General features: G+C 43.7%; 3 protein-coding genes across 4 annotated transcripts in view; all 3 read left to right on the forward strand.

Moving 5' to 3' along the window:
- The window catches only part of mei1 (meiotic double-stranded break formation protein 1), a gene marked incomplete at both ends in the record, with an annotated part of 87696 nt that extends 87250 nt beyond the window's left edge, over nucleotides 1–446 (forward strand). The window contains one exon of the mRNA XM_084070697.1: nucleotides 291–446. Within this exon, the coding sequence (XP_083926823.1) occupies nucleotides 291–446 (156 nt within the window). The remainder of the gene's footprint in view (nucleotides 1–290) is intronic.
- Nucleotides 447–1561: 1115 nt separating this feature from the next.
- Nucleotides 1562–11133, forward strand: ccdc134 (coiled-coil domain containing 134). Its single transcript, XM_084071718.1, has 7 exons — nucleotides 1562–1811; nucleotides 5849–5988; nucleotides 6413–6534; nucleotides 7450–7534; nucleotides 8527–8708; nucleotides 9528–9599; nucleotides 9810–11133. Exons 1-7 carry the CDS (start codon nucleotides 1717–1719, stop codon nucleotides 9933–9935), a joined length of 822 nt encoding a protein of 273 aa, XP_083927844.1. The 5' UTR covers nucleotides 1562–1716; the 3' UTR covers nucleotides 9936–11133.
- An 88-nt stretch (nucleotides 11134–11221) lies between these two features.
- LOC311055511 (uncharacterized protein) lies at nucleotides 11222–14700 on the forward strand. 2 transcript variants are annotated; one of them, XM_084071714.1, is made up of 2 exons: nucleotides 11222–11397; nucleotides 11967–14700. In XM_084071714.1, exons 1-2 carry the CDS (start codon nucleotides 11376–11378, stop codon nucleotides 13973–13975), a joined length of 2031 nt encoding a protein of 676 aa, XP_083927840.1. In that variant the 5' UTR covers nucleotides 11222–11375; the 3' UTR covers nucleotides 13976–14700. The 2 variants fall into 2 exon arrangements, with proteins under 2 accessions (XP_083927840.1, XP_083927841.1); XM_084071715.1 differs by having other exon boundaries at nucleotides 11970–14700.
- The last annotated feature ends 43 nt before the right edge of the window (nucleotides 14701–14743 follow it).

Here is a 14743-nt window from a genome sequence, read left to right on the forward strand (position 1 = left end):
TCCCTTCTGTTTCTCTCCTCACCTGCTGTCTCTCCTTCAGCTACAGAGCTGTGTTGCCTCATTCATGTTCTCAATCCCTGTCTCCTCCTTATTTGTTTATACTCTTCTCTCCCCTCCACTGCTCTCCTCCACTCTCCTCTCTTCCTCATTATTATTCAGGTCATCGTAGCAAAAATAATCTTACAGCCACAAAGAACATTTATATAGGCATTGCTGTTTTTTTGTTATGATATATATAAAAAAAAATCTCTCTCTCTCTCTCTCTCTCTCTCTCTCTCTCTCTCCTTCAGCTCCAGGCCAGTGTTCTGGAGCCGCCGCCCACAGATGAACACAGGCAAAGGGTAAAGCGTGTGATGGAGTCTCTGGCCCATCTGCCCAGCTCCCCTGAAAGCCTCAGCCATGGCCTCCTACCCACCAGCATCCTGTATCCTTCACCTGATCTATGATAAGATCATACAGTCAAACCCCTCCTGATTGAAAAACATACAGACTTACTTACATTAACATGTGTTTCCACATAAATATAAGTACACAGTTGCATTTTTATTTTTTTTAAGAAAAAGTGTTCAGCACACACAGAGTGGAATGAACCATGAGATACTGGCAGAGAACATCTTTATTGATTTTTTTCCCTGGCAATTGTTTGAATCATGCTTTCCACCGAATCTGTTTGAAAGTTTTTTCACTCAGTCATTATATTATTGTCTGAACAAGACCACTACATCAAGCTTACATCTGTAGTGGTGGTAGGCCTCCCTGTTTCTCTTTCTTTATCACACAATTTATTTTAAAACTCACGCACGTGCACACACACACACACACACACACACACACACACACACACACACACACACACACACACACACACACACACACACACACACACACACACAGACAGACACGCACAGTGTGTCCCTGAGCAAGACACTGAACTGCTCCTGATGAGCAGGTTGGTGCCTTGCATGATTTCCTCCACCATGAATGTAATTGTCATTGTAAAGCACCTTGGATAAAGGCACTATATAAATGCATCATTTACACACACCATAATCTTTTCCCTTGTGCATTCTTCCTTAAGCCTGCCACACAGGCGTGTAGGAGAGTTGTCCATCTGTCTCTCTGACTTCACTGTGCAAGCTAGAAGATGCTCTGGAGGACTGATAAATATGTCTTAGATTTATTCTAATAATAATATTTAAGTTATATTAAGCAAACCAATATACGTTTATATTGGTTTGCTTTGTTAGCTACTTGATATGCCATTTGCAGAATGCTGTCAAACCAGAAAATATTGCCATCCATACATTCTCATCCAATACTTTTGTCGGTGGAAAAAAATGTTTTGTATTTTGTTTGTTTCTTCGTGTTGTAACCAGTGCATTGTATTGAAATGTCAATAAATATCCCAGTGTTCAAAGCCATGTCTCTATCCATTTAAAGTTTCTGAAGTGGGAGGAGGAACGGTTTACGTGTACCACCGTCTGTGTGTGCCTCTCTAAATTCTCCGTGTGGAAACCATATCCTGCTATGTAACCGCGCTGGCTGGCTGTCATTCGTCTAACCAAAGGCAGCCGGTGCGATCGTGGCGCTGGCAGAGTGGAAGAGGAGAGAGAAGCAAGAAGAGCCGCATGTATAGATGAACATTTCCAACGCAATACCGTCACCTGAGGATTGTTGAAAGATCACGAATTCCTCGGACAGGGGACTTTTATATATATGTATATATTTTTTACAACAGAAGATTACATTTCACTTTGGACATCAACAGCCTTTCGGCAATCGCTGCCGTGTCGCGCTGCTGTTTTACTACGGTGAGTGATCAGCGAGTTTGTGATGTCCACGGCTCTACTGAGCTGACCAGCGGCAGCGGGCGGACAGATGCGTTGACTGAAATGATCCTTGTGTCGATTTCCAACTTTAAATGTTGGCTTTACCCGGAAAGTTCTTTCTTTACATTGATAAAATGTTTTGAACATAATATTAATAGGCTCACACTTAAGGATTATGACTCAAGAGATTAAACCACCCAGCGTAGCCTAGCTTTATAATAACCACGAGCAATAATCATCACCGTGTTAATTATCCCTGTTAGTAAATTGATGTTCTTAATTACTCATCATAGACAATCGCACTAAGGACGGGAATAAGGGTCAGTCAGGGGACATGCAATCAATTAACCATTCTCTCTTAATTGACGATACAACTGACAGTCCATACTCGGATACAGCCATCATCAGCACCATTACGCATGTCCGTAGTTCTGCCTCTGGATGAAGGATGAGAGAGAGAGGGGGAGGGAGAGAGAGAGATCCACAGATGGAACTGAGAGAGTGAGAGGCATTAGAGAGAGAGAGAGAGATCCACAGATGGAGCTGAGGGAGTGAGAGGCATGAGAGAGAGATGGAGATCCACAGATGGAGCTGAGGGAGTGAGAGGCATGATGTGTCAGACCTTGAACCTCAAACCTCCCACGATAGGCTTGCCGAAGGGGTTTCTGGATCCGATTCGATGGCACATCCACCTCTGCAATTCCCGGGGAGGTTTTTATTTTAGTTTATGCAATTAAAAAAAATCACATTTGGTATCGTTTGGATTGTGAACATTTCCTCAGTTTTCATTGAGTTTAAAAGTGAAGTGAACATTTGAAGCCTTGATTTGAAAGGTTGGTCTAAATGACTACACTGTGTGAGTTGAGTGTTTCCACAACATCGATAGCCTAATATCAGACGGTGTTAGTTAAGAATCAAGCTAATAAGCTATAGTCATGATACTAATGGACTGAATTGATGTTGAATCCTCATCTCCAAGGCAGTAAATCTATCTCTATTTCAGGGTGATGTTATTGAATGAGACAACTCCCATCTCCAGGTGATATATGTAGGCTTACAAGATTTAATTTACAGTTGCCCTGCCTTTAGACCTCTGGCAGAGACACCTACTCCAATTTTCCTCTGTGATAAGATTTCTACTTGGGTCTCCAAGACCTTTAGCACCCACCAATAAGCTAAAGGAGAATCAATTCACTATTGAAACCCCCAGGGACATATTAAGGCTACAGGGAATTGACCTTTGTGTGGGCCGATGTGTGTTGTATCTTGTGTACAAATGTGGTGTTCACCTCTAGAGAGAAGAGGGAAGAATTGATCTGTGACAATGCTGTCCTCTCACAGCCACAGGCAGTTAAATAATGAAATTTATGTTTGCGTTCTATCCTTCAAAAATCTAATTTCTCTATAACGCATCTGCTAAGATTTAAGTGGGGCTTCAGATGAATCAAATGTGTCCCGCATTACTGCCTCCCCAACATGTGCACTCGCAATATACTATGCACTCTTATTTGGACAGTGTATTACCATGTGTAATATGATCACCAAATGTGAGTGGTTGGGTTTTCCTGTGCTTCATTTTCTAAAGTGCCCGACCAGTGTGATGAGGTTGCTTGCTTGCTGTTAATAGCTGCATTTAAAGTCTAATTTCGGCGGCCATGCTGTGTTAGAGATGATTAATATGCCTCCATGTCCTTCGTTACCCACCTTTTTAAAATCTCAGCACTTTATCCAGTCTGACAGTTTGACAGAACACGTCAATGCTGCTGGATGCATGTTGATTGTATTAAACTATGCTAGTGGTGATAACCTTTATCCCCTCATAAGCATACGTCAGGCTACACAGCTGTCAAACAAGCATATCGAATATCCTGATAGGTCTCTCCCACAGGAGAGGGTCGGCCCTCTTCCCTGGCTGTTATCTAGAAATATTGGGGCTTTTGACTTGCACTTAAGGATATTTAGTGCTGCATTTCTCAGAAAGCTGGGAAGCCGCCCAAAGGATGTTCTCAGAATGCACAAATTGGTCTTAATCGAACATTGTCTCCACTCAGCTGTCCTCAAGAACACTTGTTTCTGCTGACAGTGTAAGGAAAAAAAAGTTGGACCTTGCCTCAGACATTTGTTTTATGTATGGGGAACTGTAATGAACATGGAAAAACTGCTATTGAAGCCTTGCCTGCTGTGATACGAAGGGAGAGTTTGTCAGTATTATTCTCTAGTGTGGCCTTTTATGTGGTCATATCAGTTGGCTCCTAAATAACCTCTTGAGATCTAGTATAGTTGTCATGCTACTCTCAGGTTTGGCTGCTGAACTAAAACTCTACTGTGAAATAGAATTGAGACCAAAAGTAGACCAAAAGTGGTTGTATTCTCAAGCTTCTGTCTGTGATGGGAACTCTGAATTCTTGGAGGATTGAATCCTTTGCCCTTCAGATATAAATGAGATTGTGAAGGGGACTCAGTCAGGCCAATTTAACATTCCTGCCTTCCCCGAGAAGTGTACTGCATATGGAGATGGAAGCAGCCGAGGAACATCAGGTTGCATAGCAAGGATATTCCCTTGTCTCTCAGTTTCAAGAGGTATCAGACAGAGTTGTAGAGATTAAAGTCAATCATGGGAAATTAAGTCCCTGGTGCTCGTTATCCTCTTACCCTGTCTCCCCACCCATTTTTTAGGTTTTACTTCACTGTTTCTTCATTGCAAATGTAGATGAAATATTCACCAGCAAAGCTGTCGGTTCCCTCAGGGTCTCGTCTTTTTCACCCCTCTTTTCATGCAACACCCCATCTCTTGCTTCCCTCTCTCCTTGTCTCCTCATCCATCTATATCCATCCATCCATCCCACCACTGTCTCTCATATTATCCCCTACAGACCCACATTTTCCTTTGACCCACCCTCACCTCTATTTAACTTCTCTCAGTGGATCAGTGGTTTTCCAAATTAATGTATTTGGTTCAGGACCCCCATCTGAAAATATTTTGTGCTAGGGACAAGATTTGGGTTTTTAAAATGTTAACATTTTTACTTTGAAAATAGCAGATCTACAAGCTTGTAATAGCTGATGTATATCGGGTTAAAGTGGTTAAACAGATTTTGATGCTATACTAACAAATTTAGCTGGGGACCCCCTGGAACTCCATGACCCCTGGGGGTCCCCGGACCCCACTTTGAGAACCACTGCTCTTGATAACATCAGTGATGGCCTCGCTGGATCACACGTCATGTAGGTCTCTTATCTATGTTGTTTTCTCCCCTTCCTCTGCACGCTGCTCTGTCTTGCCAGTGATTTAGTAAAATTGGACTTTTCATCAAATATTCATCTGTCGGTGGGTGGGGACTATTTTTAGTCATCGTATTTATCTCCCTTTTTCATCCCTCCTTTTTCATACACGTTAGCAGCCTCTGAGAGGAAGAGGAAGTCACAACTGAGAAAACGTTGAGGCAGCCCACTGATTGGGATTGGGAAAGAGATTGCTGTGCATTAGTGAGCAGGGGGAGGAGAGAAAATGCAAGAGCGCAGAGTGACAGATTATGTTAAAGTTCCTTCAGGGATTTTCAGAGGTACCAGACATCGGTCGGTAGTACATTTAAAAGGCACAGAAGGAGCCTTCTTTCCAACGCCTGCTACCCACTGGTGTCCCACATTGACCATTAAGACCCAGCATGTGACTCTTCTTTAGGGTCTGACAGGATCACAAAGGAGAGAGTGCCATGCTCAGTAGTGCTGAAAAAGCAATGTTGTGAATAAGATGGATTGCAGTGAAAATGTTTTCTCTCCCTCTCCAGTCCAGACCAAAGTGAAATCCGGTCGTATAGAATGAAAAGCAAATGCAATGCACAACTCGGTTCTCTTTTCATAGGCGCCAAAGGGCAGAATTGTACTTATTAAATGAACGAAGTGTTTGGGGCGGCTGAAATGAATTGAAACGACCACACGTCTGCCGTCTTGTGCTGTTGACGTTGGATGTTTTGACAGTTCTGTTTCATTTTGTCCCCCATCGCGTTGTCTGTATATAGTTTCAGCCGAGTGCCTCTCCAGCACCCCCTACTGACCATGCAGAGTGTGTGTGCCGTCCTCCTGGCCGTGGCTGCCGCAGCTCTCACCTCCGCAGACTCCGACGCCCACAGACACAGACATGACTCCAACCTGGAGATCTGTATCCTTCCCCCGTCTGAGTGGAGTATGGAGAACTGTGTGGGTCATACTGAAGTGTGTGTGTGTGTCTCACATGTTAGTGAGTCTGTGGCACTGTGTGTAGGATAGAGGTTGTGTATACATGGGTGAGGTGTGTGTATAGTTTGGTTGGTGTCTGGTATGTGTGTGGGTGTGCATGTCTTAGTATGTGTGAAAGACTGTTGCGTGCGCACGCACGTGTGTGTGTGTCTGCCTGTTTGTCAATCTTTCTGAATGTGTATGCATGATGTCCGTTTCATGGGGTGTACGTGTTGGTGCACATCAATAGGTGTGAATGTGTGTTTTTTGTGTGTTTGTGTTGTAGACGAGTGTGTGAGCATGCATTTATATGTCTTATGAGTAAGCCCCAATTGAACAGAGAGTCTCTCCTGATCTGCTGTGGCCAGACAAGCGTCTGTTTGAAACCAAGAGAAAAGACCAGCTGAATGCTCTGAAGAACCTGGTGGAGCTCAATGACATCAACCAGCAGTATAAGATAATAGATATCATGCTCAAAGGACTCTTCAAGGTAGAGTGTGTTGTTGTTGTTGTTGCAGTATTTTTCACTGCACCTGTGTGCTTGTATACCTGTGTATTCTCTCACATGATCTTCCACCTGCAGCAACTAAGCATAGCCAAGGCTGGTGACACAACCAAGAAACAAAGTAATAGCTGTTGTTAATTTCCAAGAGCTTAGCACTCATCTGCTCTCAGCAGATTGAAAGATATGATTGTTCACAGTAAGACAGACAATCAAACACTTATATCAGACCCAGTAATTACAGTCATAAGCATGTTTTCTTGCATTCATTTGAATGTTAATGTATTCTGAACTGGGCGGCTTAGAGTGGCTTTCAATCTCATTATGCCCAGAGGCTTGGTTTTACTGTACGCCTCAGTGTCCCAGAGGACAGCTATCTATGTATCTGCCTGCCTCCCAAGGACAACTAGCATAGTCAACCTCCAGTGGCCGAGTTACACTGTCAGCACTTCTATACCTGTGTGTGTGTGTGTGTGTGTGTGTGTGTGTGTGTGTGTGTGTGTGTGTGTGTGTGTGTGTGTGTGTGTGTGTGTGTGTGTGTGTGTGTGTGTGTGTGTGTGTGTGTGTGTGTGTGTGTGTGTGTGTGTGTGTGTGTGTGTGTGCACAAGTGAAAACCTTTAGGGGTGTGTGGGTTAATGTGCAGTAGGTATGTGCGTATCCATCCATCTTTCAGTATTCTGACTTACTGTATGTTTGCATTAACCCTTTGTGACTATTGTACGTTTCCAGCTTTAAACAGCTCAAATATATGTGTAAATTGACTTGGTGTATGATGTAACCATGGATATGGCAAGCATGTTATGGCAGCATACATCATGTTTTTTATATAATGAACACCAACACTCAGTGAACTTCTATTTACATGCTAATGTAGCTATCAATTGAAATTATCTGGTTACAAAGGTACTGGAGGATTCGAGGGCCATCTTGGTCACAGCCAACATGCAGCCAGATGACCCCTTCCCCATGGATGATAAGATCAAAGAAGGTCTGATCCCTTCTCAATTTATTCTCTCACTCGTGGCTCTGGTAATCCATTCTATCTATGTACCATCATCTTTTGGTCTAATCTATTTAACAGTCTGACAGTTTGTTTTTGTATCCATCTTATTCCTTTCCTACTCTGTTACCTGTACACCTCCTGCTTCACTCTCTCTTTCTCTCTTATGCTTTCAGGCGTGAGTCATTTCCTATTATATCACCCTTTTCTTATTGTGTTCCATCAGGTTTCTTTTTCTTTTTTGTAGCTGCCTATAGGCCCTGTATATTACCAGGTTTCTTTGTGCTATAATTGGTTAATACAGTGGGCTTTGTTGCACTAATTATATTATCTAATACAGTGGTTCTCAACCTTTTCTGGATCAGGGCCCACTTGAAAATATTGCAAGTGCTTGCAGCCCACCTGTCTGACCACTGTTATGAGGTGGTCTGCATGCATTTTCAGAGTTTATTTTAATGATCAATCAATCAATTGTGTTGCGACTTTGACCAGAGGAACTAACATAGTATACTTTAAGTCCCTATTTATCTGTATGACATTGAAAACAATTTTTTCAAGATTTTAAAGAAAAAAAAAACATTACTTTTTTTTGGATAAATGAATAACTAGAGGTTCAGGTGCTGATGCCATGATGCCATGACGACACATTGAGGTTAGAAAACACACTCCATATTTGGGCGTAGCTGCATTGGGAATTCCTAAATATATGGTTATGGTTGAGTCATTGTGATATGAGCGTCAAGAGGTCCGCCCCCCTGCCAGTCCTCCCTTAAGCCAATTTTAATTAGGATTAATGTTATAATATCAATAAAATATTAGTGTTTGCCAATTATTCAGGGGCTGACTTGCAATATCATCACGGCCCACCAGTGGGCCCCAGCCCTGTGGAGAATCACTAATCTGTATGCTGTTCCTATCTGTTTTGTCACTGTTCTCTCCCCCTGCGTCATCCCATCCAATTTCTTTTTGCCTTCCTGTAGCATACTCTCACGTGGTGGAGAACACAGCGTTCTTCGGTGACGTAGCGCTACGTTTCCCCCGTATCGTCCACCACTACTATGACCGCAACACTGACTGGGGGGGTCTGCTGCGCTGGGGGCTACGCTTCTGCAACCTGACGGGGGTCTTCACTGGAGGGGCTCATCAGCATGTCCTCACACTGGTGAGACAGCTCCGTCATGATGATTTTAATGATTTACGGTGTAATGATTTACGGTAGTGTTTACGGTAGTGTGCGACCATTTTGGGTTGCAGACTTGTTTTTATGGGTTTGCGAGTATATCCCATTTCTGTGGGTGTTTTTTTAAATGGCCATATACCGATGGCATCAGGGATCTCCATATATGGGCATAAAAGAAACACAGGCAGACAGACAGACAGGTACAACGGGGACTCTGACAACAGGTATTGCATAACCGGGTGGGGTACGCATTCGGTACTTGCAATGTTCCCGACATGCATCACCGATCCGACCAATTTGCCCATACAGTATATAGGCATATATGGAGGTACGGATGTCCAGAACCGCCGATAATATACTGATGACATCAGGGATCTCCATATATCATATGGCATAAAAGGGACACCGGCAGACAGATACAAAAGTCCAAAAGCTCTGTTTCCGCTATTTTTGAAATAGGGCTTTCTATCCCAGAAAGACACCAAAGTTCTTATTGAGGTCTCGAGCTGAAAAAGATTGGGAACCCCTGGTTTAGAGGAACGGAGGTTTTGGTCATAGGTTGTTTATTATTTCCACGATGAAGCTGTACTATACCATGCATCAATTTAATCGAGATTAATCTGTAACCCTCTCCCCTCATTGTGTATGTCTTTCATTAATTTACTCAGAAATGCTGATATGAAATATGGAAAAAAATCCTAGAGTCCATTCAATCTCTTGCATCCTTCTGAACAAATGTTAATTTGTTGCCCTGTCTCTCTCTCTCGCCCTATGTCTGTCTTACGTATACGTGCTCCGTAGATGTCACAGGAGCTGGGAATAACAGAGAAATCCCCAGACTTCACAAACCCGTACCGCACAGAGAGAGACGATGTGAGTAAAGGCATTGAGGGGGTCCTCAGACGCCGCTTTAGGGGCACACGCACACACGCTGTTTTCTCAGTCTGAAGCATAATGTATTTGGTCCCAAACACATCCTCACGCATACACATAGCCCTGCATGAAGCCTGTGTCCCTCCCCCTTCTTTTCTTTCTCTCTCACACATGCTCTCGCTCACTAGATTCTCTTTTACCCGGCTGCAGGTGCTCCATACTGCAGAGGCATTTCAGAAGATCCTGCGGGAGGAAGAGAAGCGGAGGAGAAAAGAGGAGAAGAGGAAAGAAATACGGAAGGGCCCCCGTATCTCCCGCTCACGCACCGAACTATAGTACTCTGCATCTCAGCACAGTGGAGAGCACAGCAGAGAGGGAGAGGAGGAGGCGGCAAAAGAGATGCAGAGAGAAAGAGGAAACGAACATACGCACAGCCCACAGGGGAGACTTGAGTTGTAGACTCTTAAACGACTGGAGGGAAGCAAGTGCTCTGTGGTTGAAAATGAGAGCGGAACCACACTGTAGGTGTGACACAAAATAAAAAATACAGTAAAGAGGAGGTGGCGGATTATTCCGTTAGTGACTGTGGCATAACTGGGCAACTGTGTTCTGTACCGTGAATTAAAATAGTAAAACATAAAGGTGTTCAGAAATTTAAAAAGGAGACTTCTCTGGAATAGGATTTGATAAGGGAAACAAGGTTTTTTGATAACTTGACTACAACATTACAGTCTCTTTGGGATATCATTCATTTTAGTATAATGAAATAACTTTAAAAAACAACTGAAAAGTCCACATATTGTGTCTTGTCTAGATTTATATAGCGTGTATAACACCCATGTGCTTCAAATGATTGTGGTCTGCCAAATTATAAGTCACCCTCAGCACATTGCAGTGAGATATGACTATGTTGAGCTTGAATTTGTGCACTTGCTTTTTATTGTCAATCATTGTTCACTTTTACTGTAGATTTCTTTGGAGAAATTTCTTTGGGGATGATTGGTCATTTGTGAATGGATATGTTTCTGTTCTCTTGGTGCTTTATGAAAGCTGTTTCATATTGACTGTGTGTTTGAAGGTATTTCTATTTATGTAAGTTAATTTTTCATGTCTTTTGGAATGACTATGTGTCCCCCATGCGTTTCCATGTATATATTCTTTAATTGCCCACAGTCGGGAACACCATTAATGGACCTGCCATTTATCTGTCTGACAAACCTCCCTTAAGCCATTTGTGGCTATCTGCTGTTTCACCTTTAGGCCCTTTTATCAAACTGCTTTGACCTTGTGAAAAAGAGCTGTGACCAGAAAAATGTGATCATCTTTCAGCTCAGCGGCCTGTTTAATTAATGGATCGAATATTTTCTTTTATAAATTGCTGGAAAAACATATTTTAATGGATTTTAATTATTGAATTGAGACGATCGATATTCATTTTGAAATAGTAATATTATGACTGTTATATAAATACATGTATATTCAGAGAGAATACCATTGCTGCAAAGTTAATGAGCAAGCCTACAATTACCATTTTATCAAGACTATTGAAATAAAGTGACTATAAATTATATTACGTACAAAATGTTTGTTCATTGTAACCATCAACCAACAGAGGGCACACACAGACTCGAGAAATCTCCCGCAAGTCCAATGTTTTGGTGACTGCCTAGGCAGGAGAGAGCTCTGCACTTTGAGCTTAACATCAACACGACTTTTAGGACGACGAAAACGAAAGCTTGAATGTAGAACAACGACCGCTTTTAGTTAACCGGAGACATGTCTAATAATAGCACACAGGGTAAGGTTATTTCCTGTTAAATTTTTCCAGATCAAACGGCATACAGTAGCCGGCCCTAACAACTTGCGCTAAGGGTTAGCTTAGCTTGCTAACATTAGTTAGCTATCATCAACAACACTGCCACGCTGGCCCACGCAGTTACTGATTACAAGTTAGGCCAGGGCTTATGAAATTGGCTATAACATCGTGGCCTTTGACTTCTTGATTTTTCAATATTTTTATCAGAATTATATGATTTTCTTGTAGATTATACACTCTGCATGTGTAAAGGGTGAAGGAAGGTTCCTGATACATCCACATTGTATCCTACTATGTGGAAATTTCAGTATGTATCGTGGTCAGAAATGGCTAGCACGCAGAGAAGACAAATTGCCATGTCAAGTTCAAAGGTGTACATTTTGACGTCATGACATGACATCATGCTGACTGACATTATTTTATATTATTAACTTTTGCATTATCTTGTTGATATTGAATAATACATTTTCATGGAATGGAACGTATTTCAAGTCGAGTCTCTTTCGAATATTTTTATTTATGTACTTCTTGTTCTGATTCCATTCATCCAGCAGGGGGAGAAGGAGAGGCGAAAGAGTCTGTTGACATTGAGGGTGAAAGAGCTCAGGAGGGCACTGCGTCCAGATGGAAAGAACTCAGACTGGTGCTGATTGGAAAGACGGGGTCTGGTAAAAGTGCGTCTGGAAACACTATCTTGGGCCGAAAGCACTTCCTGTCTCAGCTCAGTGCCAGCTCTGTCACCCAGGTCTGTGAGCAGGGGAGCACTGACCTCACTGAGGAAGAGGATGGTGAGAACAATGGCCTGGCCTTCAGAAGAAGACCAAAGGTGACGAGAGTCCTTGTTGTCGACATGCCTGGCTTTGGGGACACACACCTCAACACGGAGCAGACCCACGGCGAGATAGCCAAATGTGTGACTCTCTCAGCCCCTGGCCCCCATGCTTTCCTACTGGTTGTCCCGTTAGGACGCTATACAGACGACGAGAGCAGGGCCGTTGACGAGATGGCCCAGATATTTGGGGAGGCTGCGGTCCATGACCACACTGTGATTCTGTTCACCCGAGGGGATGACCTGGAAGAGAGGGGGATAGATGAGTACCTGGGGAACACGGCACCTGTTGGGCTCAAGGCTTTAATTGAAAGGTGTGGCGGCAGGTACCATGTCCTAAACAACAGAGATCCTAGTGACATATGGCAGGTCAGACAGTTGCTGAGGAAAGTGGAGACCATGGTGGAAGGGAATAACGGAGGGTTTTATACCAATGCAATGTTTTTAGAGGCGGAGGCAGTAATAAGGGAGGAGCAGGAGTGCATGATGAGGGAGAGAGGACAGGCGGAGGGAGCGGAAGAGGGGGGAAGCAACATGGAGGAGCAGGTGAAACATGCCAAACGACGAAAGTGTGACTTGGAGTGGGATTGGAAGGTAGACGAAGCAGGGAGAAGTGAAGGAGAGTCAGCAGGGCTTAATAGAAAGGACTTGGAGGGATTCAGAGTGGAGAGATGGACGGAGGAAGAGAGAGGCAGTGCCTTCAGCTTCCTGAGGGACAGAGGAGAGAGATGGAGAAATCGGTTCAGAGACAGGAGGAGGGGTGGTGGTGATAGGGCCGTTGCTAGGCCATACTCATTAAGTCAGATCAGGAGGGAGGCTGCCCTCTCTGCCAAGGTCCTGGCGAGAGTCAAGATCCTAGTGGCTGCTGGAGCTACAGGTATGGCAGTAGGGGCAGCGTTTGGGGCAATGACCCCTCTAGCAGCAGCAGCTGGGGCAGCTATCATGGGTAACAGCGTTGGATTTGCTGCCAGTCAGCTCGCGGGGATGTCTGTAGCTGGGGGCACAGGTGTCGGGAAAGCCGTGGGAGCTATAGTAGCTGCAGCATCAGGAAAAACCGCTATTGCTCTTGGGGCAGCAACTGGTGGTGTTCTGGGGGGTTCTATGGGTGCCCTGACTGGAGCGGAAGCTGCTAGTCCTGGGAATGGAGCTCTAGACACCTTAGGACAGGTTAGCCTCATTGGAGCCACTGCTGTTGGAGTGGCAGCAGGGGTAGGGGGCGCCATGGGGGCTGGGGCTGCCATCGGGGCAGCTCTGGAGGGAGCAGTTCTCAGCACAACAGCCCTGACTGGAGTAGAGACCACAGCAGTAGTAGGGTCTGCAGGTGTAGCCAATGGTGTAGCATCAGTGGCAGGACAACATGCCGTGGCCACTGCAGGCAACGTCACTGCTAGTAGTGGGTTTGTTCAGTCCACTGGGGCTGGGTCAGCCTTAGCAGATGGAATGGCAGTGAGTGCCTCCGCTGCTGCAGGTACTAGTGGGGTTGTATGTGGGGCTGCAGGGCCCAGCTCAGCATCAGTAGGCAGTGTGGTTGTGTCTGATACCTGGGGCACAGTGGGGGCGACCGCACGCATTCTGACTGCAGTGGCTGAAATAGGCAAAGCTGCAGCTGGCATTGCCCTAGCTGGGGGCCTGGTGGTGAAGGTAGTGAAGGAGAAGGTCAGAAGCGGCATAGGCACAAGTGTAGACAACTGTTCAGAGAAGAGGTCTTATGAGATTTACTGGAACAAATAAGGTAAAGGCAGTACTGGGTCAGAAATGAAAGGTAATGAGTCATTTTCAAATGAAAAACATAATGCAAATGGCACGGTCAGGAAACAAAGTATAAAACTAACCCCCAAGGATTGAGTTGTCATTTTTATTTAAGGGTGGCTTAATTGTTTATCTCGGTTAGAGTGAGGCAAAATGTGTGCCTGTGGATTTGTACATTTAAGATTGATTTGCATTGCATTGGTCCAACTCCATCTGAATGAACTTCAATTCTCTGAATTTCACCTAGGCTTCCCTTCTGCCCCTGGTCTGACTAAAAGACAGTATTTGTGTTGAACATTTTTTTTTAGAAGAGACATGAGAATGGCTTTCGTGACCTGTTGGCATCCTGTTATTGATCAACTATAGTTGACATTTTGAGTTAAGTATTAACTTTAATAAATAAAATAAGTGATCTCCACACATTTATAAGCAGTAAAATATATGAGCACTTATTTCTCACACTTATTTTTTCTTGTAGATGTTTGATGTGTTCATTTTTATGATGACTGTGTGAAGTGAAAAAAAATGACTGTTTCATTTGGTGTTCATTTATTATTAGCATTAGTAGTGAAACAATACATGAGTTTTGATATAGTTATTCTCTGCCTGTGTCATTATTGATTATTCACAATGTGTCTTGCTTCAAAATAGAGGGGTGGAACACCGAAATGAAATGTTTATATAATAAATATGAAGACGCACAATTATTAGTATTTCTGTATTTCTTTATATTGGAGTTATCAATTCACT

The sequence above is a fragment of the Gymnoscopelus microlampas genome (assembly GCF_963454915.1).
Source record: "Gymnoscopelus microlampas genome assembly, chromosome: 11".
NCBI lineage: Eukaryota > Metazoa > Chordata > Actinopteri > Myctophiformes > Myctophidae > Gymnoscopelus > Gymnoscopelus microlampas.

Coding starts and splice junctions, on each gene's coding strand:
- LOC311055511 (XM_084071714.1), top strand. CDS start 11,376: ATGTCTAATAATAGCACACAGG. Junction 11,398..11,966: donor GTCTAATAATAGCACACAGG/GTAAGGTTATTT, acceptor CCATTCATCCAG/CAGGGGGAGAAGGAGAGGCG.
- ccdc134 (XM_084071718.1), top strand. CDS start 1,717: ATGTATATATTTTTTACAACAGAAGATTACATTTCACTTTGGACATCA. Junction 8,709..9,527: donor ATCAGCATGTCCTCACACTG/GTGAGACAGCTC, acceptor CGTGCTCCGTAG/ATGTCACAGGAGCTGGGAAT. Junction 9,600..9,809: donor ACCGCACAGAGAGAGACGAT/GTGAGTAAAGGC, acceptor ACCCGGCTGCAG/GTGCTCCATACTGCAGAGGC.